The sequence below is a fragment of the Charadrius vociferus genome, unplaced genomic scaffold (assembly GCF_000708025.1).
Source record: "Charadrius vociferus isolate BGI_N301 unplaced genomic scaffold, ASM70802v2 scaffold51, whole genome shotgun sequence".
Lineage (NCBI taxonomy): Eukaryota > Metazoa > Chordata > Aves > Charadriiformes > Charadriidae > Charadrius > Charadrius vociferus.
Genome location: NW_009646939.1, coordinates 4,102,703 through 4,130,596, shown reverse-complemented (window position 1 = coordinate 4,130,596; position 27,894 = coordinate 4,102,703). Strand labels below are relative to the sequence as shown.

Genomic DNA, 27,894 nt, shown 5'->3' with positions numbered 1-27,894 from the left:
ATCTAATGTATGCTGTCCAAGCCTTGTACTAAGTAAACCACTATTAATAACTCTGTTGTATAGTTGTCATATTTTCTATGTGCTTCACAAATGCTTGTGAATTTAATTGATTTCCGTAGCATGCCTCTGAAAATGAGGTAGTATTATTAATCTTTTATACCCGTGAAACTGTGCTACATTGGAATTGAGATGAACGTTGTTGAAACTGTGCATTCAGTATTAGGAATCGGCTTCAAACACGACTGACTAAATTTCTCAGAGAATGTAATGTTCAATATACAACTCCAAAGGAATTTTCATGCTCAAGCGCGTCCCCAGATTTTAAGGTATGCATGCTGGTGCAGTGATCTCAGTCTCTTCAGTCAGTCTCTTCAGTCCACATAAGAATTATTTTGTGCTTCCTCTTAGTACATGAGTCCTGTATTTGTTCCTGACTAATGTGGCACACCTCAGGGATTGAGGTGTGCTATCCTAATAGTTGGACACCTCGCACCACATTCTTCCTTGTAAACATAGCTCACTCCTCATTTCTTCTTGTCCCTCCTGCTCCTGTTCTTTCCTGGGGTGAGTAATTGCATGGAGACATCTGCTCAGCATCTCAGTCCTCAGAGATGGCACACTCGTTTGCTGGGTGGAAACTTCTGTTCATGTGCAATGTCTCTGGCATGTAGGAGGAATGTTTTAATGAAGCAGATGCAGTACAGGTGGGATCTCTGGGGAAGTTCTCTAACCATGGCTGCCAATTTTCTAATGTAGGCTGATAAAGTAAGGAATAGGAGATATTTGAAGGTATTTTGTTGTTTTCTTCATTTTGTGCAGCTGTTTCAGCTTGAATGACTTTCTGGGTGCCTCAGGGACAATGACTTTTGGCATTGGAGGAGCTGAGGTGGACAAGTCAGTTCAGAATGAATGTCAGTCACTGGGGCCGAACATGACAGAATTCATCTGTCAGTTTCCTTAAAGTGGGCTTTCTAGCGAAGGCTCTTCCACTCTGCTAAGTCACTTGGTTATAACTTAAATTGTCTTCTAAGCTGGTTTAAAACAGGAAGGCTTTATCAGTTAAGGTTCTGGAAAAAAACAAACAAAAAAACCCAAAAAACTTATTTGGGTTTAGTGTTTTATCTGATGATTTAAAAATATTTTTTATTTCTGAAACTTATTTCAAAAAACGCTGGTGACTTGTGTTGGAACAACTGATGAGGTTTACTGATCCTAGTTGTCTGCCCAGTGTCTTTGTCAAAGGCAGTTCAGCTTAAGACAAAGGTGTTTTAGCTTAAGTTAGTAAGTCATGAACTGCAATAGCTTAAGAGACTGGTACATGTTCCTTCTGCTGTTCCTCTACCCCTTCTCTCTTCGCTAGATGCAGGTAAAAACTACCATCAGACAGATGGGTTGAGCAACCCAATAAGATAATCTTCCAATGGTTTCCTAAGTTTTATTTGTGAGGTTTGTCTGGTAGGCAAAGCATGTGCTTGCAGAAGCACTAGGAATGTAGTCAAGTTTATAACAACAGAGAGGTTTTTGAGGATGGGGGTTATTTGTTTCCAGATGCAATTGGTTTTCTTCTCAGAAAACGAACACAAGGCAGCTGGAATTCTGTTGATGAAAATTTTTGTCTAAACTGAGATCACTACAGCTTTCCTGGATTTGGTATTCCCTTAAGTTTTATTGGCAAAGCCGTGGCAATGAGCAGTGTGATCTGTTTCTTAACTTGTATAGTAGAGCCAGTAAGTGACACTAACAGTTACACCACAACAATAACGCATTGGCTGGTACAATTTAAGCTGTGAGTAGAACTTGGTACAAGTTTCTACACTGACATCATTTTATTTAAATGAGACTAATTATATCCATCCTAGAGGATTTACCTGTGTAAGTATCTAAAAGTAAATCTGCCTTGTTTATAAAAACCACCCTGTCTAATGTTGATCAAAGTGTTTTTTACTGGAGCAAGTGCTAGTTCTTTGCTGCTGTCAAATGTTTTCTTAACTTAAGCAGGCAACCTGGAGGCATCTATACTAAGTGACTCTTAGTCACCTGATGGAAGAACACTTTTGTGCTCTATCCAGATATTTGAGACTCAAGAATAGTTTTTTGCTTGTTTTATGGGAGGTTTTTATTCAAGTTTTTTGACTAAAATCCAAAGATGGAAATAAGAACATTAAGAACATTGCTAGAATTAAGGTAGGACCACTAATGTTTCCTGTGTTCTATTAATGTGTCAAGGCGTGTGTATACAGTATATCAAATTGCTTTAGATGACCCAGTAATTGAAGTCGTGAAGGGAATTTTCAGAGATTCTCAATCTTCAGCTACTTCTCCAAACATTTGTTTCATGTCTTACAGAAGCAGAATTGTGAAAAGTGCATATGAAAAGATGTTATTCTGGACTGTTTTATTAACTGTAGCAATAATCTTACGATGATACCTGGAAAGATAGAGATCCCTGACTGAGCTACTGAGATTCAGTCTATACAGAGGGCTTTATCAGAATCATCATCTTAAAACTCACCCTTGCCATCTCAGAGGTGGTAATTCAGATGATGAAGCACTAGGAACTTAGTCTCCTGCCCCCCAACAGATACCATACTAAAAGAAAGCTGTCAGTTTTATCAAATAGTAGTAAGAGCAGACCCAAGGATAAATAAGTAGATTTTGCAAGGACTACCTGAGAGCTACAGAAGATTCAGGAAAAATCCCAGTTTCAGAGACTATCAAACAGCAGAACATATATGCAAAGAAAGAATTAACTATGACCTTTGCAACATCTGTCCACTAGGACTGGGAACAGAATTTGGTTATTGAGCATTGTCTCTGTCCATTGCAAGTACCATGCTAAAGAACTGTTCACGAACAATTAGGTTTTATATCTTTGTTGTTGATAAGGATTCCAAAAATTGTTTGCTGTAATCCAGCAGATTATTTGTAGCTTGTGTGGGTGCATTTGCCTTTTTGGTTTTGGTTTTGTTTTGGGTTTTTTTTGTTCTTTTTTTTTTTTTTTTTTGGTATCAGCACTATCTTTAGATTCCCCACCCCCATTGTTTAGTGGGATAGGCTGTCCATTCCACTAAGTTGCCTTTGCACTTGTCCTTTCTTGAGTTCATTTTGTTTGAGTGTTGCTCTGCTCCCTTCAGCCTATGCTTAGACTTTCAGCAGCTGTCCTGTTTAAGCTGCCTGGAGTAATTTCCTTCCCCATCTCCACTATCTCCACTTGTATCCCGAGTCATCCATTGGGTTGTGCTAGCGTGGTGTTTATATGGCCCTGCAGTGACACAGACCAGGGAACTTGCTCGTTGAAACTGTTCTTCTTGGCCAGTTTATTTTATTCTCAGTTCAGCTGCTCTCTGTTGTGATTTACTGTTCAGCTGTACTAGTGCTAGAATGATGGAGGTCAGTAGGAGTGAGTGGGAGTTGCCCGTTAACCTATTATATGAAAAGCTGAGTAAGTACTTGAGCTTACCCGGTACACTTATCCTATGCTGAGCTGAAGCTGCTGTCAGTTCCTAATTTACAGCTGATTATTTATTATACTACAAACCCCAAAGGGTAACTACTTTTTTTTTTTTTTTTTTAATCCAAAATGATCTGCATCTTCTGCTTCAATCTCTGATACACAAGAAGTGAAGCTTTTGAATTAGTTGAGGTGTAGGTGTAGCTTTAGCTTTTGGGTGGGTTTTTTTTTGTTTGTTTCTTTCAGGGGAAAAATATGTAATCCAAGTCATCTTACTCTAGTTGTGTTGCTCACTAAGATACTGTCACTGCATGGAATTAGGGATTTCTGAGGGATGCAAAAAAGTTGTATAACAGTACCCTTTTCAAAGTTTACTAATGTTTAATTTGTGATGCATGATGTACCAGAAAACAGTTACGAGGTTTTGGGGGTAATGTTTTGAGAAAAGCATTTAAGAACAAAAAGTGAAACAAAGTTTTAGAATTTGTGTTACTCTTAAATTTCTGTACTGGTATTGAAATTCCCTTTTTTCACGGGGAAATTTTTGTTCGGAAATTTTTGTCAAAAAGCCTACAGAAGTAAAAAAAAAAAAAAACCTGACTCAGACTAGTAAAGACATACTATCAAATACAAATTGAGCAATTCCTTGTATTTTTAGACCAGTGCTTGTATGCTTAGATTAGATAGTTCTTTGTTTCAAAACAAAAATACCAGTCCAGCACCACTCTCACGCCATCCTTCTCCTATATAGTGTTGTCTCGTTGTTTTGTCATCCCATGATGTACAGCTTTGTAGATATTAGTGGGGAGAGCATCGAGGTGGTAGAACAAGTGAGCAGTGCAAAGTCGTCGTGATATGATGGAGACATTTCATATGTTTCAATTGGAAGACGGGAAGAACTCAACCACAGGAATTAATTCCTGGGTGAGAAAACTGATTCTGCAAAAGATTGGGTTATTTCTTTGCTTGCATCTAGTCCTCTGTCTGGCATTGAGCTATTCACAGCACGTAGTGCTGAACTCAGGAAAAAACCTTCTTCAAAAAAAAAAAGACTCCTAGGGCCTCACAAAACATTTGAAATGCTTAAGTTTAACTTGCCAAGATGTCATCTCTCTTAGTAGTCTGCGGGAGGTAAGGGGTTTGTTTCCTTTGCCGCCATCCTCACACACATTGCACTTAAAAAAAAAAAAAACAAAACAGAACACAAAACACCCTGTAAAACTTAAGCTGCTGTAATTTATTTCGATAGCAAGTTTATTTGTTGTGTTCAGGAGGTTCTTACCAGCTTCCTGAAGTGGAACTTAGGCTTCCAGGTCTCTCTGTGAGTCTGTCTAACCAGGGTGCTTGAAGGATAAGAATAAGTAAAGGTTATAAGTGAAAACTATCAAATAACGTAGATAACAATCCACACAAGGCATTTCTCCCTCATCTTCAGGTGCGTTTGTCCTCTGGGTCTTAGCTGAGGGAGGCTCAGTTGGATTCAGTGGGCTGAGTCCAAAGGAAGGGTAACGTAAATTGCACTCATTTAAGAAAAAGCTAGTCAGCGAGGCTCTGGATTTTAGTTGTCTGCTGGGCACTTAAAGGATCATGTGTTCTGTGGGTAAAGTTAGGAACATGCATTATTCAGTGGAAGGCATTAACACTTGAGAGAGATACTTGTAAGAAATTTATAATCGCATCTTGGTCTGAGAAGGTAAGCAGCAACAACAACAAAACAGCTTATCAAAATCTGCATGCTCTGTCAGATACATCAGTTTTGATGATATCTGAAGGCAGTGCTGTCTGAAATGAGAATCTTCTAAAGCTCTGCTCTTGCTTTTGTGGAGGAGAGTCAAGCCTTACAAAAGCCTGGGAAGTTCTTTGAAGACATCTGCATGTCTGTGACTTGCGTATCTTGTTAGCATAGTAAAAGACTTTCTCCTGAATTGGGAAACAACGAGTTGAGTTGGCTTACTTTTTGCTTAGTCTCTACAGAAACAGTGACTGTGAGTGACTCGGTAAACATGCCTACCAAAAGATCAGGAAAAGGGAAAGGTTGAACAATATTTTTCCTCCTCTTGCAATACAGACTGACTTGTGTACAGTATAAAGAGAAGACAGTTATTTCACACTTTATTTTGGTATGCATATGTGATCATGCAGTAGAAAAGAAAGATTAGTGAAGTAATAGTGAATGTGCTTTTAGAGATAACTTTTTTGAAGTGTCGCCTGCCAAAAAACACATAAGCTTTTCTATTACCAGGCAAAGAGGCAATCAAACAATTTTCTGGGAATATTAATTTTAAAAGTGGTCTGTAGGCATAAACTAGTTGTTGAGACTAGGGAAGGTGGGAAATGCCGAGTGCCTGGGCTATGTCAAATGGCTTTTAAATAGTAGTCAATCCTTCCTCTTTTTTCCTTTAAAGTCAGAAATTGTTATTCCTTAGGTAAAGGCTGTTCTCTTATTGAATGATATTAAGGTGCAAGAAAATTTGTTATGTGGTCCATGCAATTGTCTGATTTTAAGTGCGATGTTTTAAGGCAGACTAAAGACAACATTATTTACTTATTTAGCAAAGGCAACTTCGTCCCCTTTTAATCTGTACTTTATAGCGTACAGGAGTGCACTTGGAATACTTGAAATCCAAGCATTTTCTGTGGTTTTGTGTTCATGACCTCTGTGTGTCAATTTTTAATATTTGATTTCTGTAAGTTTATTTCCTTGGCAGAAAATTGGTAAGTAATGGATGGGAATGCAGAGTACTTTTTCTTCTGCTTTAAAAGTGGGGCTTGGGTATTTATGTAACTGAATAACAACGCAGGACTTGTATAAACTGTTAATTTGTCTCTAGTGTCACGGGATCACTGTAGTCTTAGTATTTTATCCGGTTGCAAAGAAACATGTAGTATGAGTTTCGTAGAGGTTTACTGTGTTGTGACAAACACAGTGGGTGAGGTTTTACTAAAAAAAATTCATAGGAACAGAAACCTTTTATGAACCGTTGTTTATATAATTTTAAACATTTTTTTAAAAAAAAGTTCTTTCCTTTAAGCTTTCTTTTTCGTTTACTTTTCCTGAGTATGTACTGCATATTGACTGTGATTATTTTGGTACTATGAGACTTTCTTAAATGTCGGAGTATTCTGGGAGGGACAAATAAGGTTATGAATTGAGCATCCAGGCTGCTGTTTGTACCTCCTAGTTTAGCATGATACCCCTGTGCCAAATGGCTTCTTTTCAAGGTTTCTCTCCACAAAATTCTGCTCTGACCAGGGCATCCTCTGTTTTAGGAGCTGAGCAGGTTTGTGTGGCAGAAGGGTGTGTGCTGGGTGTAAATGGGATCTTTCCCTCTTCCTTTTTTCAGTCGGTCAGGTACTCATTCACTTTGTGGAAGGACTTGTTCCCTCTACTGTCTGGAGGGAGAAGAAACAGGCGGTTATAATTTCTTCTTTCCCTTCTGGCTGCCATTGGCAATTACGACAGATGGTGTTGGAGATACACATGTAGAAGTGTGTTATGTACAGCATCTCTTTACAACATCCTTGAGCTAATGCTGTCAAAATCTGTTAGATGTTCCTGCATCACACTGCAGGCACCATGTCCAAATTTTGCTAGATACTGCTTCAGTGTTTTCTACACTAAGCAGCCACAAAGGCATGTGAGAGATCTTGTTCTGCAGAGAGGTGTTGAGATCTAGTAAGTTTGCCATCAAATGTGTAGTAGTAGTGGACCCTCATGTTTCCAAACTGCATGAGTACACAAACACAGCAGACATAATTCCCTGTACTATAAATAGGAGATCAGGGACTGTAAACCATGAAATGTTTTTTAAGAGCGCAGCCACCAAGAGTTGGATTTGTCAGGAAGTTTTAGCTTTCTGTTTTGGTTGACCACTCAGCCTTAACTGCTTTTTCCTTACGGTTTTTATTTGTCCTGGAGTTAGTAAAATACTTGTCTTCTCTGCCTGATGCCTCCATTTCAGTTGTGCTCTGCAAGTTAGGGAGGACATTCTGCCACCTGTACTGTCTCAACTCTTTCAGAGTGAGGCCAACAAGACCCTTGTTCCTGAGCGTTCATTTGCTGTAAGTGATTCCCCCCCCCCCTTTTTTCCCCCCCCTTGACAAGAAGGAAATGTTCTATGGGACTGACTATCTCCATGCAGTTAACCTGTCTTGTCACATTATCTGCCTGATTCGATTATTGAAGATACTGAAGGATTCTGCCAAGCTTCACCTTATACTTGGAGTTTTAGGCTTGTAGCGTAGTCTGGATCTGATGACCTTTTTCTTTGTTTGGATAGCAAACTTGAGTTCATTCCTTTAAAAAAAAAAAGGGGGGGGGGCTTTCTTGGTAACCCTAGTATTTGCAAGAAAAAGAAATCCAGACTTTTTTTTTTCAAATTATTTTCTTTTTGGAGTTGCCTTAGTTTCTACACAAGATCTTAATGGAATTTGGTAGTGTGAAATGAACTGGATACCTGTTAGTATTCTTCCCTGATCCTTTTGCTTGGGATTTGAGGCATCTTTGCCTGTTATGTGAGAACAGTTCCCCCATTTACCTCACACAGAAGTAACTGTCTTACTACTTGCATGGCTGTTGTGGAAGCTTTTGGAGAGAAAATATTTTTGGTATGACAGCTTTTTAGTAACGTATCTGGAAGGTTCTTGGGATCTTCCTCCAGCTGATACAATCCTGGAGCCCCACTGTGGAACACCCATGGGGATGAGCAATCTGAGAAGGAGGCCTTCAATCAGTGGAGTTCAGATTTTGCTCCCACGCACTTCCATTCACTGTGTCCTTGCCTTCTTTGTTGAAAGAGCTTTGACACTGAGAAATGCACCTTGCACTTCTTAGCTCCTCGTGAGACTACTGGGAAGCACAAGGTAAATAAATCACATAAGGCAGCTAAGCAAGATATAAAAAATGACAACAAGAAACCTAAACAAACAACAACAACAAAAAAACACCCAAAAAACCAACCCCAGACTTCCAGGGCTGATTGCTTGTGGCACATATGTTAAGGTGAAAATTCATCCTGAGGAGTTCCATTTAATGACAAGTAACTCTCTTTAGTGTAAATCATTAGAAATTCTGTGCTTTATTTGGGAACAATTGTATTATCAGGATGTAGGTGTCAGAATTCTATTTAAACAGCTACTAGAGGATTGTTATACTAAACATATTTCCCATAAAAACAAAAATAAAAAGAATAAATGAAACCATTAACTTAGTCAAATTGGAAACTGCTCAGAATTGTTCATTTTTTTTTTTTAAAAAAAAGTTTAACTCTTTTTTTCATGGTGAAATCAGAGTTCAAAATCTTGCAATTTTGCACATGGTGAATGTTCAGGATTTTTACAAGTTATATTAAATCTTTGAAAATAGATATTTTGAAAGATGCTTATGTCAGTTTGAAAACCTTGACATACATTACGTGCTGTTTAACAGTATTTTATGTTTATTTAGGTTCCTCTAAAGAAGGAGGAGCTGGAGCTGTGGATGAGGATGATTTCATTAAGGCATTTACAGATGTTCCTACTGTACAGGTAAGATGCTCTGTATACTCACGTTTGTTTTCAGAAATACGCTGTTTGCAATACTATGTGTTAGCCTACTTTTAAAACTTGTGTAATTTTACAGTCTTCTAAGCTAGTCTTATTACTTCTTCCTTCTTTCTGCATTGACAGTCTTGATGGAAAGCTTTTTACTTTTTCCAGTTAGTTACCAAAAAACACCTGTTCTTTACTGTCCTACTAATTATTTTCCCATTGTGTTTCAGCTAAAATCCATTATTGCTTTTCTTAATCTTATCCAGGGAGCTACTGAAAAGAATTGTATTTTTTAATTTTAATAAGAAAAAGATATCTATAATGTTTGCAAAATTTAGGAGTGCAATTTCAAGGGATAATCAAGTAATAATAATAATACAGGCAAATAATTTAAAAAGCAAGAATTGTATTTTCAAATATGTCTGAACTGTAATAATGCTCGTCTGGCATTCATGTCCTCATCTCTAGCAATACTTCAAAAAAAGAAATACAGCGTCTTATTTGAATACTAATGAACCTGTTGGATTCTGAGTTCTTAGTTGAAAGATCAGATTTTAATTTCTATTCTTTAAATGTGGGAATTGCACATATTTGGTACCTTCACACAGTTGAGTCATTTGGCATGCTTGTATCTTCCTAGACCTATTTTAAATAAGTTTCCCTTGACCAGCTGAGGTGTGGAAGGCAACCGACAACTCAGAAAGCCATAGTTCCCGAGCACCTGAAGGATTTTGTAGAAGTACCTTTTCTTGATACATACTTTTGTTCTGTTTTTATTTCCCAAGATGATAGTGTAGCTATTTATTAGATCTCCTTGTGTAGGCAGAAATACTGTCTGCTTTTATGAAGGAACATTATCTCCACAATCCCTGTCACATCAAGGAGATCTTTGTCTCGCACTGTAAGAGCTTTATTTTTCTTTACCTCTCCAAACTGTGTTAAGAATTCTTTGGAGGGCAAAAACATGGAGCTCTTAATATTATTTATCCCAGTTATGTTGAACAGAGCCACATTCCACAGCACAGAAAATATTCTGCTTGTAGTTCAGGGCTTTAGTAATTGCAGTCCCAAGTAGAGTTCTCTAATCACTCAAGTTGGTTAATAACATTGCAAGAAAAAAAGTGGGATAAATGTTTGTCATTGACAAGCACATGTGATTTTCTGTCTTACTGCTGGGAAGGTAGGTCGTTCCTGAACTGTAAGAGGTGGAAGAGAAAGATATACTTGTCTTTACTAATCTCACTTGAGTTGAGGAGGCAGGGGAGAAATGTGTAGTTGAACGCCAAATAAGGTATTTGTTGCATGGATAAGAACGTAAGAAAGACCTGCTGACAAGCCCTCCCCCCCCAAAAAAAGTTGCTTGTTTTTTGTTGGGGTTTTTTTTTTTTTGTACCCTTAGGAATAAAGGCTTCTGCTGTCCAAATTCATGCTTCTGGTTGTGGACAATCTCTGATCTTTCCATAAAAATGTAGATCCCACGTTCTGAGACCATGTTAATTACTAAGGAAGAGAGAAGTTTCTATACTAGACCCTGTGAAGAATGAATGTTTATGACCTGTAATTTGCCAAGTAATTCTAAAAGCAAAGGAAACTTGTTAGACAGAATGGGGAGAGGGAGTTGTTTGTGCATTCTTGGGCCCATTCCTGTGTCTGTCTGTTTTCATTACATTTGTGGGTTTCAGTAGTGGCTTCATTAAAAGTAAGGAAGGGAACTATATTATGGAAGAATGGATCCGATTCTGAATTGAGGTTAAGCGCATCTGGATTAATCAAGTAAATAGAGGTTCCTTACAGTGTGTGTATGTTTAACTCATTCTTAAAAGCCTCCAATGGTAGATCTGCCTTTCCAGTAACCTGTTCCAGTGACTGCTCATCATTAATTTTTGAGGAATATCATATGGTTTACTCATATCTAGCTTGCAGTCCCCATGTTGGAAATACTTTCCATCAGTATAGTTACTACTCTTGTTTGTGTTTGAGCTTTTACTTTTTCTGTCTTTGATGGTGCACTTACCTTTAATGATGCGTGTGTGTTGCCCTCTAATGGATAACAGCAGTTCATGAAGAAGATGGGTGATTTTGAGATATAGTCTGGATCTGTGTGCCAAAGAGCGAAGTACTATGGTGAGAGGATTGTGCCTTCATATTTAAGATTATAACCAAAATGTTTTTACAACTCTGTTTATTTGCCTTTGCTTAAATTGAAGAAAACTATATGTTCAGCTTATTAGGGGTAACTCCCATTTAATAGTTAAAATTTCACACAGAATCACAATGTCTCCAGAGTGGGAGACTCCCCCACCTCTCTGGGCAGCCTGTTCCAGTGCTCCATTACCCTCAAAGTAAAGAAGTTCCTTCTCATGTTAAGATGGAACTTCCTATGTTCAAGTTTATGCCCATTACCCCTCGTCCTATCACTGGGCGCCACTGAAAAAAGACTGCTCCCATCCCCCTGGCATCCTCCCATTAAGTATTTGTATGTATTAATAAGATCCCCCCTCAATCTTCTTTTCTCTAGACTAAAGAGACCCAAGTCCCTCAGCCTTTCCTCATAAGAAAGGTGCTCCAGTCCCCTAATCATCTTTGTTGCCCTTTGCTGGACCCTCTCCAGCAGTTCCCTGTCCTTCTTGACCCGGGGAGCCCCGAACTGGACACAGTGCTCCAGATGTGGCCTCACCAGAGCACAGCAGAGGGGGAGGATGACCTCCCTCGACCTCCTGGCCATGGTCTCTTGATGCCCCCCAGGATGCCATTGGCCTTCTTGGCCACCAGGGCACATTGCTGGCTCATGGTCATCCTGTTGTCCACCAGGACTCCCAGGTCCCTTTCCACAGAGCTGCTCTCCAGCAGGTCAGCCCCCAACCTGTACTGGTGCATGGGGTTATTCCTCCCCAGATGCAGTACCCTACACATGCCCTTGTTGAACTTCATAAGGTTTCTCTCTGCCCAACTCTCCAGCCTGTCCAGGTCACGCTGTAAGGCAGCACAGCCTTCTGGTGTGTCAGCCACTCCTCCCAGTTTTGTGTCATCAGCAAACTTGCTGATGGTACACTCTATCCCTTCATCGAGGTCATTGAGTATATTGACCAGGACTGGGCCCAGTACTGACCCCTGAGGGATACCACTCGTTACTGACCTCCAACTAGACTCTGCACCGCTAACCACAACCCTCTGAGCTCTCTCTGTCAGCCAGTTTTCAATCCACCTCACTGTCCATTCATCTAACCCACACTTCCTAAGCTTTCCTGTGAGGATGATGTGGAGAAAGTGTCGAAAGCCTTGCTGACGTCAAGGTAGACAACAATTTGTTTCAAAACAAATTCAGTTGTTTTTGTAAAAGTTTGATGTGTGAACTTTAGAACAAAAAAATGTATTGTGTCATTGACTGAGCACATAATTTCATCTTGACCTTCTAAAAGCATAATTAATCAAGGGCAGGGAGAAAATAAATTATTCAAGTATTATCTTGTATTCCTCTGAAAATAATGTAGGTATGGACAACCTTGACAATTTGGGATTTTTCAGTGGAATTAGTTTTAGTTTCATGACAAGATAAAATTATGCCACTTATTAAATTCCTCATTACAATGCCAATTTAAATAGCAGAAATCACACACACAGATCGAATTCTGTTTGTGCCAGGTAATTAAAGAAAAAATTAAGTTCTTTGCCTAGACATGCAAGTAGGGCGGACATAAACCCATTGTACCTGTTGCTTCTGTGGTTGTCGATTGCCTGTCATGTTTTAATCCTGTGGCAGTAACTACAGCACATGGTCTGTGATAACACATAGCCTGACAGCAAATAATATCCTATTTTTCAGGATCTACTCAATGAGTCAGCTTAGAGAAAGGTATTTGTACCTTGACCAGACCCTCTGACTAAGTTTTGAGCGTGCACTGAACAGGGCTCAGCTGCCACCAAAAGGCGTGATCCTGCTTCCCTTACTGTTGCACTTCTTTTTTTGTGATAAGTTGGCATAGGCTGCTGAGTTGGCAGAGAAATTTTTGCCTTTCCTCCCATAGGGTTGGCATTTTGTATGTTAAAGCTCGGAATTGGGAAGGAGACAGGGCAAAGATGGGTGATGGTAAAGAGGGAGTCTGAGGAGGTTGAATTGCGTCATGAATTCTGATGGCGTTAGGGTCGCCGTAATATGAAATTGCATCTTTAGTTAACCAGTGACTACTCCCTTCCACTTTTAAAAGGAAAATAAGAATTTTCTTTGATAATGGAAATTTGAGTTGATAAACATGCTTGCAAAGACACACATAATTTTTATTCCTAATAGTATGGTACCTATAGAATTAGTGTTAAGCATAAATTAGTGTTGTGTAACAAGTATTCTATGCTATCAGTATACATAAGTATATCAAATGGTGCTACAAAACTCACGTTCCATTTTGTGGGCAGTGGAGTAGAAAGTCTGTTACGCTTGGACCCACTGTTTTCATTAAATCATTTGCTCTTTTAAAATATGCTGTGCATCAGATGTTTACTGACTTCTAATGAAGAAGAAAACAGTAATCATGAGGAATAGCTTTTTGGTTTTTATGGATGCAGTCGTGTCTCCTGTATAGAACTGCAAAGCTGCTTCCACAGTGCACCCTGGGAAAGTTTGCCCAGCTGTGTGGTAATAAAAACTTCAATTTTGTTGGTAAAGCATATACAGAAGTTGTTTTCCACATGACAGTGAAGCTGGCCTGGATGTACTAATTCATCTGTTGCTGAAGTGATTCCTGCCCTGTTGATTCTAGAAACCAGATATGCAAGTGTTTTAGAACATGGAGGTCTTCCACCTCCTCAATATTCCGGCATGAAATATGGAGGCCTCCATAACCATGTACCGTTAAAGCACTGGAACAAAAGTAAATGTCAGTAGAGTTAGGGTCCCATATCTACTTGAAGTTAAATTCACTTGATAAACTCAGGAAGTTGGAAAACCAGACTGTATTTGGAATAACTCTTCTACTAATTTCTAGTTGCCCAGGAAAATAAGATAGTTGGTAGAAAATACGTGTTCAGCTTAACTGTAGAACAGATGAAAGATGTTCCTAAATCTTTTTACAGTAAAATTAAAGATGCATATAGACATACAGTTCAGTGTGTTCAAGAGCCCAGTGTGAGCTCTTCAGCAATCCATGCAAAGCAAGGTGTCTTAACACTGGTCGTTGTTTCCTCTACATGCTCTGCGCTCTTGCACATAAAAAAATTATGTCTTGGACTTAAATAAATAATGAGGGAGCATCAGGCACTACTGTTTAGGTGCTACATGAGTTGTTATGCTGGTCTGCAGCTTTCACTCTAGAAGGGTGGGAGTTTCCTTGAAGTCCTGAATTATATCTGCCAGCCCCAGTGGATGTCTTGGATGTGTCTCAGATGGCACCAGATGCCTGTGCATGGGCAACTGCGTTTTGCCCAATGTGTTTATGTAAACAACTTTTGAACCAGAAAATTGGAAATCTTTAGCTGAATATACGTTTTTGAAAAAACTGTGGCCAGATAAGTTTCTGGTTAGTAATTTGCTTCATATCCTCTTCAACTTGTTCTCAATTTGGCGGGGGGGGAGATGGACGGATGACTTTTAAATTTTGCGTATGCAGTGGAAGCAGAAAAGTGCATCCTGTGGCTTATGGTCAGGAGATTAGAAGGGAAGTCAGTTTATTTCTGATGCTAATAATATATCTTCAAGACCAGGTTTTTTTATTTTCTTCTTTAGAAATCCACTGTTGTACATGTACAGTTATCAATAAATGCATTAATTCGTGTATTAGCAAATAGTGACTGATGCACGATTAGATTGGTCAAGCCCCATTTTGCAGGAGTTAGTGTGTAGCGAGAAAAGAACTCCGATTGGGGGCTGCTTCTTGCATTTATTTACTTGCTGCATAAGTCAATAAATGATAGGCTTGGAGTAATACTACATATAGAACTTATTGAAGTTTTGATTTATTTTTTTCAGATAAACTTTTCTTTTAGTGTTGACTAGCAGCCCAGTTTGGTCCTCACAGAGCCATGCACTCTTGTAACGTGGAAGAGAGTCCCTGCCCCGAGAGAGTTGCATTGGGTTAAAATCTGTTGGTTGAGTTTCATTATAATAGTATGACAATGAAATTGAATTGCAGTAATATTGCAGCAGATTATCTAAAACCTCTACTTGTTTTGAATTGTTTTTTGTTTGGTTTTTTTTTTTTTTTAAATGGAGTTAATGAAATTTTGGTTATGGTTCTTCTCAAGGTGTTTTCCTTTATCAGGTTACCTAGGATATTAACAATATAAATTTTCTGTTGTTGTGTTTTTGTGTTTTGGTTTTTTTTTTTTTAATACTTCAGATCTATTCTAGTCGAGAACTTGAAGAAACGTTGAACAAAATCAGGGAAATTCTCTCAGATGACAAACATGATTGGGATCAACGAACTAATGCGGTAAACTTTTTTTCAAGTTTGGGTGGGTGTATTTCATAAAGCACAGGCAGGTAGATATCTTAATATGTTTTTTCTTAAAGTAATTACATTCCAGATAATTGAAGGAATTTTCATTTTAATTTTTGCACCTGGAATTTCTGTATACCAAAGAAGTGTGAGCAAGTGTTTTAAAAAGGCCAAAATACATTTTTTCCTGACATCTAACTGGAAGCTTTTCTAAAAGCCACAGTGTATGTTTCAGTTGGGATTTACACCAGATTCCGTATTCTTCAGGTAAACTGCTAGCATTAGTATCTTATGTGTGGCTATGATAAGTTTCACTTGCAGGATTAAAAGTTTGTGTATACGTAGCATTTTTATTTTTTTGTCAGGTTTATGGCATCTTAGTGTTTGGAAACGGGTATGTGAACAGAATTATGTATTTGTATATTTGTAGACTGGGATCCGAGACTTTTTAGCTCTAGAATTCAAGTAATAGAATTTTTTTGCAGTTTTTAAATTACTGCCATATATTTCAAAATGATTCTTTGTTTTAAAGACATAGCTACGTATGTTTTTGCAATAAAGATGGTTTGTTTTTTTTTTTTTATTTGAAATGCATATTGGTAGTGTCCTAAACTAAATGCCTTAAATTTTTTAGCTGAAGAAAGTTCGATCATTGCTTGTTGCTGGAGCTGCACAGTATGACGGATTTTTCCAGCATTTACGGTTGTTGGATGGTGCGTTCAAGCTGTCGGCCAAGGATCTCAGATCCCAGGTGGTTAGAGAAGCATGCATTACTGTAGCGTAAGTATAGATTAAGTGCATTTGTGTACATTGCTAGATTTTAGTATGAATTTGACTTTAAGATGCTTCATCAGTGTTGCAGGAAAGATTATCTTGTTGGACTGCTATGACTGACAGTCAGCAAGTCAGCATCTGAAGCCGTAGAGAAAAAGAAAAATTTAAAGGAATCTGTTCTTTTAGGCGATACACATAGTTGATAATCCTGTAACATATTGTATGTGAAGAACAAGTTACCATCTTACACTGAGTGCTTAGTGCGAGTTAATACAAACTGCTGTAAGTACTACTGTGATACTGGGGGCTAGTCTTAAGAGCGCTTATGCTTGAGTGATTGGAACAGGACTTTACTGTGATTACTTGTAATAACAAAGTGAGCTGCCCTGTAGTGGTCGAGACATAGTACATTTTGGTTAGGTAATACCTTTCTTGTCCATGATAATTTTAGAAGCTGTGGCTAAACAGAAATAAGACCTTCACTCTTATCATGTTGGGGACTCCCGTGAAATTCAGGGGCGGAGAGGAAAAGCCTTATTTTTACACCAGGGCAGTCTTTCACACTTTCATGTTTTCGATGGCTTTTTGTCCTCTGGAAAAGCATTAATGTAACCACTGATTTTTAGTGGCCATCTGGAACAGATTCGCCCCAGAGTTCACCCTTGCTATTCTGGTCTTCTGATTGAAGAGACCATGGGGACCTGTTGAAGCATACAACTGTGTTTGCCAGGGAAGTTCAGGCTTTCAGAAAATGCTGATCTTTTCTAACATGAAGTCAGAAGTAGTGTAAAAGTACTGTGTAAATGCCTGGAGTTTTTCTCGATCCCTGAAACTTAGATATATTTAATGTCATTTGCTGCTGACAGCAAATTCTTTTTGTATAATCCCTCTGCACGGAAGAAGAGTTTGTTGTCACCACTGGACAGTTAAATTATTGTGTGTGTTTAATGTGCTCGTATTTTTGCTGAAATTGAAACCATAACTTTAAATAAACAAGGGAGTAAAATTTTATGGTTGGCTAATTGTGATAAATTGAGTAGTTTTGCCTGCATTCAAAAGGAAAAGAAGAAATCAAACAGTAATTTCTGTAAGATTTTCGATTTTTTGCTCTCAAAGTGTGTTAAAAAGCAGGAATACCGTGATATTTTATGTGGACACGAGAATTTTAGCCTTTCAAATTGTGGCATTTGTTTTTAATTATGAAATAAAGTTACTAAGTGTTCAGCCTCTTAATGTGTCTGCTAAGTAACAAAAATGTTCAACAAATCCTGCATTTCTAATGAGGCAAGGAAATAATGAAATTAAGAAATTCTGTTGTTTGGAAAGATAAATCTTTTAAAAGCACAGTGATCTTTGTTATTTTAAGACTAAGAAATTAATGTTTGTTAACAAGTTTTATTTCTTTTTCCTAAATAGCCATCTTTCAACTGTTCTGGGAAACAAGTTTGATCATGGCGCTGAAGCTATTGTGCCTACTCTTTTTAATCTGGTTCCCAACAGCGCCAAAGTGATGGCAACTTCTGGGTGTGCAGCCATTAGATTCATTATTCGGGTAGGTGTTCTTCTCTCACTTTGCTTGCTAGGAGTATTCAGGTGTAGTGGCTTTTAGCAGAGATAGTAATTCTGAAATACAGGATTATAAATCATTCTGTAATGGCGAGGTAACGTTTCTCACAGGTGAACAGGTATTATTAATCATTGAAACCAGTTGGCAGTGTTAACATAGTGAAGATGGAAGAATAGGTATGAAAATCAAGTCTGGTTTTGTTATTTTTTTTGGTAATGTCTTAATTTTAAAAAGGCAAGTGTATTCCAAAGGGTAATGGCTTTTAACTGCCTTTTTCAAAAAGACAAAGTCAAGCTAGTAGTTAAGAAGCTAGTAAGGATTATTTAAAAAACAAACAAACAAAAAAAAAAAAACAAAAAAACCCCAAACAAACCAACAGCAAAACTTTCTTTTTACAAAAAGAGTATCTATTAAAAAAAGTTGGAACCACAGAGTTAATGATAAAATGTTGAAATGGCTGGACATACGTGGATCAGTTCAGAAATCATAAATTATTGGAGGAAAAGCCCAACAGAGTTTTTAATCCTCGGGTTTAAGAACTTTCTAAGCTGAGTCCTTAAAACTATAGCATATAGAAGAGGGGAATACTGTATATGAGCTGTTTTTTGTAGTCTGTTCCTTAAGCATCTGCTACTGACTGGTGTCTGAGGCAAAATATTTAGCTGGATTTTTGGGACTTATAGTGATATTTTTGTGATTCAGCTAAAAGTGGGAGGTTGCCTGTAGTTTCTACATTAAAAGCTGCAGTGTTCTTAATGCTAGGCACTTACTACTATTCACTATGATCTCATCCGTGGTTTTAATTTTGTAAGTTGTTGGAAACCTAAGTGGTTTAATCACTCACACCTTTTATTGCCATCCTCAGTATGTTTTTGAATCTGCACTTGTTCTGTTTACCCATGCCTCTGAGAATGTGCTTCGAGGCTTCTGCATTACTTTTGCATCGGCACTTGGGCTAAGATCCACTGGCTTTTTTTCCCCAGACTCTTAACAGTGTACTGTGAGATGGCTAATGGCACAGAATTGAGAATGGAGGAAGGAATACATCTTACACAGGATGATTAAAGTTGTAAGAGAAGAATACCATTTGCAGTAGTATTAGTTGAGCTCAGGCATGTAAGAAACTAACCCTGTCTTGCTGTTTACAGGAGCCAAATCAAGAACCAGAAAAGCAGTATGAAATTTCGCCAGTTATATTAAATTGGCTTTCTTGGTTCAGTTCAGTTGGAGACAACCCTACACATTGGCTATAGCTGCCGTGATTTTGCTTAAACTTCTATTATTCTTAGCTGTAATTTAATGTACTATACTGGAGACATAGAAGCAAGAAAATCCTATCCATAGTGTTGAAGTACCCTACCAATAAATGCTATATGCATGGTGTTCTGACAGAAAATTCATGTTTCGGTGGAAAAAGAAAGAAAGAAGTATGAAACGAAGTGTATTGGCCTTCTGTCCTTTGGACTAAATGAGAGTTTGTCAGGGAGTGTGTGATCAGTTGAGTATTTAGAGCCCAAGCCATTACAGCTTTTGGAATCAGAGTTTTGCTCAAAAACTCTTACCAGAATCCACTGACAGCCAGGTCAGATCCTGGTCCTTAGTATCCAATTGCTGTGAGACTGAGTCTATGAAAAGAGAGGGAGACTGTTACACCAGTGATCTTGAAGAGCTCCATCTCATCTTTGTGCTTTTATTAGATTTCATATTTCTTCTCCAGATAGTTCTTGTACTGTAGTCTGATTTATCTTTCTTGAATCTTAGTAAATCAGGAAACCAATTTAAAAAAAAAAATCAAGGGGAGTGGGGGTGTCATGATGAGATGGCATGGTGGCAAAAAATCTTTTCAAAGCAGAGGGAGGTGAGATTCAGGCTGGGCAACTGAGCTGCAAGTTGGGTTGGGAAGAAGCATGTATCATTACAGCTTCAAAGGGGTAACAGATGAAATGTGTAGTCTTAAAGCTGAATGGAAGCAAGCCTGAGGCTTTGATTCCTTTGCAAAACACTTTCTAGAAATTACAGTGTCAATAGCTCAAGACTTGGAACATACATGTTTCTCCATCTGTAAAAACGTTTTATTCTTTCCCCTGATACTGCTTATTGTTCCCTTTCTGGGAGACATGTGCCACTTCTCAATTTGAAAACTATGCAAAATGCAAACAAACCCCTAAAAACCTGTTTAAAAGTATATCAGTATGAGCAAGTACAACTGTTAAGGTTCTTCCAGATTTTTTATTTAATTCCCTCCTAATTCTGAAGTTGGCAGTGCTCTGAGAGCTGATAATGATCTCTGCTTTTTTGGTGATTTGTGTGTTTATATCCTGCAACAATAACCTAAGGAGGAAGTATGATAAGTGAGATACTAAGAATTGTTCAGTACTGTACTCTTTAAGCATTTTTTTTTATAGGCTACAGTTTCATACTGTATTGGGGACTGTTTTAGAAGATAGGCATTTAATCAAGAAAAGAATAAGGAAGTGAACTGAAAACGGATTTGTTGAACCATGTTACTTCTACTTGGAATTAAAATGTTAATACTTTGTGTCTACAATTAGTTAAGATAAGCTGAAGTAAGACTGCTTTAATTCTGAATTAAAGTATTGCATTTGGATTTAATGTAGTTTATCTTACTTTAAATGGTAGTTCAAGGGTTTTCTTTTCCCATGAGGTTGTTAGGTGTTTTCATATAGATTATCCACATAAGCTTGCTTATATTACATGTCATGCTTTTATTATTTTATTGACGTATTTGGATTAAGAGAAGTTTGTTCTTTGTAGCACTAATCGTATTGATTGATCCCTAAAGAATGCCCGTAGTTTCTGATTGATTAGTTTGGTTTTTGCTCCATAACTGACTGCTATGTCTATTGCTTTTTTATTTCTGTGGCAAAACTAAAATAACATCAGGTTACAACTCCTTTGAGGAGACACTTACATTGAAGCCTTCATATATGACTTCTGAGAGCTAAATATGGCATATCATGATGTGATTGTTGATGGCACTGGAAGTGCTTTTTGCTTGACGTTTTGGAAAAAAAATAGATTTAGTCAATTGGCTTGCTAGCAGCAGTCTCTTATTTAATAGTATTCTGCATTTAGTTTCAGTAAGCATTTTAGATGATTGCAACTTTCATTATGTTGCTAATTCTGTTTGCCTTAATTAGTACAGTACAAATTCAGGAATGCTTTTATCATTAACTGCTTTGTCTTTTTTTTTTTTTTTCCCTCTTCAGCATACCCATGTACCACGACTCATACCTTTAATAACAAGCAACTGTACCTCCAAATCAGTTGCAGTTAGAAGGTGAGTACATTATAAATAGAAAATTATTAAAGCTGTTGCTTTTTAAAATACGATCATTGTATGTTGAAAATAAACAGAATTGAAGATTTATGGCCCTTAACTCTGAATACACAAAACTGCATTATCCAGTAAATTACAAAAGCGAATTTCAGCAAAGTTACATTGGATGACGTTCAGGAATGGTATTTTCTGCTGTATTGGGGGACATAACGTCGGCATCCTTCTGCAGAATTTATTCTAATTTAAAATGTTCCTAACACTTGTTGAAAAAGTACCTTCAGCTTTAAAACCAGAAGGGAAAAAAAAAAAAAAGCAAGCTGTAGTTGAATCTGTGTTGCTCAGTCTAATGAGGCTGAAGAGCGCAGGTATTGAGAGGCATTGGGAGAGTGTGAAACAGATACGCATGTCTGCGAAGAAACAGACGGAGCCTGTTGGTTACTGTTAGGGCCAGACTTGACAAGCGTCGTGAGGTTAGTTCTTATTGAAGCGCTACAGCGTACTGCGTGCGGTGTGTGCCTGCGCCTCGCTCTCCCGATGCCAGGAGAACTTTGTAGCTTTTGTGCAATGCCATTTGAATGCATGGAGCTAGACTGTCTGATACTGTGCCCGAAGTAATAAAATGACCACACTGGGGACTGTGGGATCGAGACAGTGGTTGCTACCTTAGATGGAACCTGGTGGATCAATGTGTTGTCATATTTAATAATTGAGGTACATCTTCAGCACATTGCTTTTTCCAAGAACACGATACTTGAACAATTGGATTGGCTCTTGACAAAATTAACTGGTTTCTGACAGTGTCTTTTTCTGCACAGTCTCATGAAAGCAGTTCACACTGTTTCTGGACCCACGCTAGCCCTGAAAGCCATATAGCTATGTGTATGCAAGAAATAGCTTGAGCATCTAAACTATTTGCTCTGAATCTAAGCTAGTTTTGCATCCAAAGCAAGTATTATCTCAACACAGATTATACTGACCTGTCATAACTTCTGGTTTGACAGCAAAACAGTACACAGGGCTTCAGTGCCTCGGCTTTGCTGAGGAACATTGGACTGTAGGTGGCTTTGGTACTGCAGTTCACAATCTGGTGAGCATAAATGAATGTGGCCAAAATTGTATTGTTTTCATACTGACTTCATTCCTTTGGAAAGACAAAGAAAAAATAGATCAGTTATAATAGTGAAAAGCCTTTCAGGGTTTCTTGTCATGTCTTGTAGGTGTCCAAAGGATTTGGGTAGAATAAAAATGAAATCTTCCCCTCCAGAACAGGTCAAAGATGCAATATAACCAGAAAAAGTAAAAGTTCCAGACAGCAGCCCATCCAGTACCTTTTTGAGGACTTGTTATCTGCACCTTCCTAATCCATATTGCTTTGATGTGTTCACCAGGATCTAGTTTCAGACATGTTTTAAAGTATGCCTTTTGCAAATGGCTGTCTGTTAAATTGTCCAGAATTCTAAATTAATGATGAGTTAGGTTACATAACTTAGTTTGTACAGTGCCAGCAAATCCTTAGGAGTGCTTTATATATGCCGAGCCCTGTAATAATGGTCTTGTGTTTTACTTTATGCTATATACTTATAATGACAGAAGAAAGGATGGGAATAGTATTTGGGACACAAGTACACTGCCATAGAAACATTATGTTGTGACTTAATAGCTGAATTTTTAAAGTGTGGGGGTGTTTTTTTTGATATTAGATTTTATAGTTTGTACAATTTTCAAACTTTGATTTTTATTTTTTTTTGTCTATTATTTTGGGGCTAATGCAATTAACATAGTGTATGTGTACTAACATGACAGACAGTCAATTGAACCACATCTACTTTTTTGAAGTTTAGGATTAGTTAGCCAGTGTGTTTGCTTTCTATGCAGAATATTTTAACGCTGTAATAAGCTGACCAATGTCCTTACTTGACAGATAAATGTACTTTCATTTTATGTATATGTTTCCCTCAGGGGGAAAGAATAAAGTAACTGTTTATTCCACAAGTACATTAGAGAAATGAGTATTAATGATTCCTTTTTGTTCTGTCTTTTTAGGCGCTCCTTTGAATTTTTAGACCTGTTGTTACAAGAGTGGCAAACGCATTCATTGGAAAGGTATGGGCCAGTATACTTTTTTCCCAGGAATAAACTGCTAATGAATTCTAAGACAGAAATCTTCTCATTGAATCCTTTAATTGGATTGTATTACTGAGCGTTGGCCAGCCTTTCTAGCATACACAACCATTGTAGTACAGCACGACATGTGGCTCATTCAAATGCCAAGGAGGAAGAGAGCTGTATGTTCCAGCCTTGACTCCCTGTTGCCTCCTCTCCTTACCCGCTGCCTCTTCTCCTATATCGCATGTGGGCAATACGAGCCATGCTTTCTCAGAATTTCACTTGCATTGTGTATCCTGTGCAGCACAGGTGAGCATCTGTCTTTCCTCCTGAAAGGAGGAAATTTGTGTGCTCACCATAAAAGAGGAAAAACGGGATTAGGCTTGAGGGCTTGTTCTGATAATGATTAAGAGCACACTGTAGCTTCTCCAGGTAGATAGGAAAATAGTACATGCGTCAGCTCTGCAGAATCTATGCTATAAGCACAGAGTAAGAGCAAAGGGACTACAGGGCCTCCAGAGAAGGCTCTGAGGAGCTCGTCCAGCTTTGTAGTCACCTGTCAACCCCTCAGGGTGCTCCAGAGAAAGGGAGCAGTTGGGAGATAACTTGATTTATGTCAGAGTGTGTTTGTGCAGATTTAAAAACAAAACAAAACACAAACAGAACAATTCCTCACCCACCCCACCCCCCCCAAAAAAAAAAAACACCAACAAAACCACAACAAAACACTAAAAAACCAAAACATGTCTTGAATTAAAATCATCACAGTTTTTGTTGTTCTGATGGGCACTTTGCTGTTCTTTGAGCATGAGCTGATGTTTAGAACTCATATGCCAAAAGCTTTCAGAGGTGAATTTCTAGGAAAGCAAACTTACTAATCTTAACTTTTTCATTTTTCTTACTATTAATATAGTAGGAGAAATAATTATTCCATTTCAGGAAATTAGGTGTCTTAAGGTATTTTAAAATAAGTTTTTAAGTGCAATAGGTGGATGTAGGTCTGAAAATTCTTTTAGATTGAAGGAGGAAGCTTACCTAAACCTTTACAGATGGTGCAATTGCGTCCTCAGTGTGTTAAGTATTTGTTTACTTCATATCTTAGAAAGAACTACTATCTCGGTGGTTTTTTACTTACAGAAATCTTAATTGAAGTGTAAAACTTTACTGCTTAAAGTAAGATTTGGAGTAGCAAAATACCATGAAGAATTTCTGTCTTCTAGGCATGCAGCTGTCTTGGTTGAAACAATCAAGAAGGGCATTCATGATGCTGATGCAGAAGCAAGAGTGGAGGCAAGAAAGTGAGTTTTGACTACATTTTGCTCTGAAAAATCGTATGTTTTACATGAGCAATAGGAGGCTCTAATCAGTGGTCAGTGGCTAACTATGGCTGAAGAAGAGAGGACACAAGTTAGGTTGAAAATTGGTATTTCTGTTCTCGAAATCCCAAATGGGTATCTAGTTTTTTGTAAAAGATGTTCTGAAAGTTGAGGCAATTAATACGGTCGTGCAGCATTTGAGGATTCTACTGAAACAGGAGTTGTAAAGATTGATATTGCTGCATAATTCTTTTCCCCCCAGCACTTTGACTAGTGAGTACAGAAAAGAATTTCTCTTGTTTCCCCACAGAATCAGTAAGTGAATGTGAGAATTTCAGAGGCTAGGCTAAGTTTTTTAAAAGGCTAAGTCAATATAGCTGGTTTCTTTTATGATTTGATGAGCAGTATTGTATGTATTACATATTTTCAGTCTTGAGTTCCTTTCTCTCCCATCCCTGGTTTGTTCTGTAATCTTTACTTCCTGACTCCACAATTTGAAGAAACTATAGAGCAATTACATGTGGTTATTCTCTTATTTTGCAGGGCTTATCTGGGTCTTAGAAATCACTTTCCTAGTGAAGCTGAGACTCTGTACAATTCTCTTGAGCCACCCTATCAAAGAAGCCTCCAGACCTACTTGAAGAATTCTGGCAGTATAGCATCTCTCCCTCAGTCAGACAGGTCATCCTCCAGCTCACAGGAGAGCCTCAAGTAAGGATCACTTAACTGTTTCTGAGCCTATAGACAAAAAAAACCCCCTGTTTCTCAAAAGCAAATAAGGCAGACTTCTGTGGTATACAAAAATGCTGCAATTGTATTTTGTCACTTTTAGGTTTTTTTAATAAAAAGTCTGTCATTGTGTTTTGCTATATGACAGTATTACCCCCAAGCAAGGTGAAAAATAAGGGCGGTCATTAACTAGATTTTAGCAGGTTGTTCTTACTCATAATTTCATTCCTTACGCAGCCTCTGTTACACCAATCTTCAACATTCACATCTTGAAGTCCAACATTTGGGTGCAGTGAATAAGTATAGAAAGAAATAATGGTGTTACTCCTTTTTTATCCCTTTTCACTGGGAAGTATGAGAAAGAGACATTGACAGTGAGATTCATTCGGATCGGAGATTTTTTTCCCTGTCTTTGCAGTATTGAATATGTATAGCAGTATTTTGTAGCTATGCTGATTACTAGAGGGTGGTGTATCAAAATGTATTAGACAATCTTGAGCTGGATAGATGAAAGTTTGCTTAGGTACCAATAGCAAAAGAAATCTATTGGGTTTTTAGTAGAAATGTAAAGTAGTAGCAGTAGTATGTATGATTTTTTCCTTTAAATTCTAGAAAGCTTCCTCAAAGTATTTAAACCTGTTAAGATTTCAATTCAGATGCTTCATTTCCAAAGCCAGAGATCTTATCTGCTCACCTCAGACTTAAAAGCAAAGACTGCATACAGCATATTGGCAGTTATTTTTTTACTCTTTTTTTTTTTTTTTTTTGACTGTTCCCTTAATACCAGAGGCTTTCTGTGTTCTATGTCAAATCTTATTTTCTTATGATATTTGTAATTATAAAAACATTTTTAAAATAATTGTCTGTAACGTAGGCTGTTGCTAACGCTTCATTTTCCACAAGAAAATGTTTATTCAAATATTAATTACTCTTGTTTAAAATAATCTCTGTTCCCTGTCAGAAAATCAGTGTTGTTAATGAGTTACTAGAAATAAAATGTTAAAAACTAAATGACAGAGAAATTAGAATATTAAAATACTTTTCTGTATTGCAACATATTGTAAGTACTACAGTACAGAAAGGGAGGAGTAAAATAAGAGATGAACAGAAGATGTAGTGATATTGGAAATTAATTTTTAATTGATTTTCCTCTAATATTGCGTTTAGATACATGTTGCTTTCCCTGCTTGTTTTTCAAGCTCTGCCTGCGCCTCCTTGACTGATTGCAGCAAAATGCCTCCAAACACTAGTTAGTAATGTCAGAAAAGCAGGTATTGTTTATAATAAGCTGTAAATGCACCATCTTCTGTGAGGAATTAGGTAACAGTGCTGACCTCTATATTGTCGTTGAGCACCAGAGCTAATAACTCAGATAAATGCACCATATTATGCATCTCTTTTCTTGCTGCTTTCTGGTTTAAAATTGGGAGGGATTATTTTTATTAAAGCTGAGACTGTAGACTTGGGCTGTAATTTGACTATAATAATCAGCTATTTCAGCAAATACAAACTTTCCCAGTCAGATAATTATGTAGATGGGTAGATAGGAATCAATGAATAAAGTACCATGCTTTCTTTTACTAGTCTTTTGCTTTTCTGTGGTCCCTATGACTGCACTTTACCCTTCTGAACCAGTCAGAAGGAAGGGCTTACAGTTAAACGTGAGTAGACAGGAAGATTTTGCTTCAGTAACTACTCATATTTGTAGTAAGAGTAAAAGGAAATGGAGAGAAAACAGAGGAAAAGACATGGGATTTTTTTCCTTTTATGAATTGTGGGAGCCTCTAACATTGAAACAGGGGAAATTCAGTCTAGCTGCTTGGAAGTTCCAGCTTTTTCCTTTTCAGTTTGTAACTCAATTCTTGAGAGATACAGGACTGGAGGAGGCTTTTGAATTGTACACCTGTTCTCCTTGTTACTGCAGACACCACTTAATTTCTTTAGTAAATCAAGCTTTTTGTGTAACTCCTGCTATCTTTGTTTGGCGGCTGATTTAGAAGATCAGCCCTGTGGTTAAAAGCTTGTACTGACAACCTTAAATGTTTCTGTGACCAAGTCTGGAATGTCTGAACTTTGTTAGCAAAGTGTGCCTACTGGTAACCAAAGGATTAATGCTTTGTGATGAAGATGTAATTTTATAAAATACAAAAGATAAGAGGTGATTGTGTTTTTCTTATCATTCTGTATTTAATGTGTTTATCTAAAATATGCTGAGAAAGTTGAAGGGGAGTAAAGAACAGAAGATATTTTTTTTTTTCCTTCTCTGTTGCCTTTTGGATCTGATGCATGAGACTTGCTGGGTTTATTGACTACTTTTCTTTTTTTCCCCCCAGTCGGCCCCTATCTTCTAAATGGTCTGCAGCCAGTCCAGCAAGCCTTGCAGGCAGAGGTAAGGTGGTTGCTATATAGTGCAGTGCCTAATAATTGTTCTTTAGATTCTTTGAATTGAAAGTTTTAAAATGCAGTTTAAAATCTTACTGTCTTAAGCATTTACCCTGTTTCCAAGTTGAATAATGGTATGTGTCACTACAGACTGCACCGGGAGCTAAGATTGCCTCATACTTGCTTCACATTTTATGTATTTTCAGTTGTTGCAAGTATAAGACATAATTTGCTATGTATTGGTACTATTAATTGATCATCTGTCGTGGAGTTTTGTCATGGAACAGTCACTCTCAAAGAAATAAAACATT

At 37.7% G+C, this 27,894-nt stretch overlaps 1 protein-coding gene across 2 annotated transcripts in view; it reads left to right on the top strand.

Moving 5' to 3' along the window:
* The window catches only part of CLASP2 (cytoplasmic linker associated protein 2), a 150,318-nt gene that overhangs the window by 68,345 nt on the left and 54,079 nt on the right, over positions 1-27,894 (top strand). Inside the window, exons 9-18 of one of the 2 annotated variants that reach the window (XM_009894995.1) lie at positions 1,032-1,034; positions 8,898-8,977; positions 15,310-15,402; positions 16,043-16,188; positions 17,599-17,734; positions 20,980-21,050; positions 23,094-23,153; positions 24,377-24,454; positions 25,016-25,183; positions 27,535-27,590. In XM_009894995.1, coding sequence (XP_009893297.1) covers positions 1,032-1,034; positions 8,898-8,977; positions 15,310-15,402; positions 16,043-16,188; positions 17,599-17,734; positions 20,980-21,050; positions 23,094-23,153; positions 24,377-24,454; positions 25,016-25,183; positions 27,535-27,590 — 891 coding nt within the window. The remainder of the gene's footprint in view (positions 1-1,031; positions 1,035-8,897; positions 8,978-15,309; positions 15,403-16,042; positions 16,189-17,598; positions 17,735-20,979; positions 21,051-23,093; positions 23,154-24,376; positions 24,455-25,015; positions 25,184-27,534; positions 27,591-27,894) is intronic. The other variant, XM_009894997.1, reaches the window with a different exon arrangement.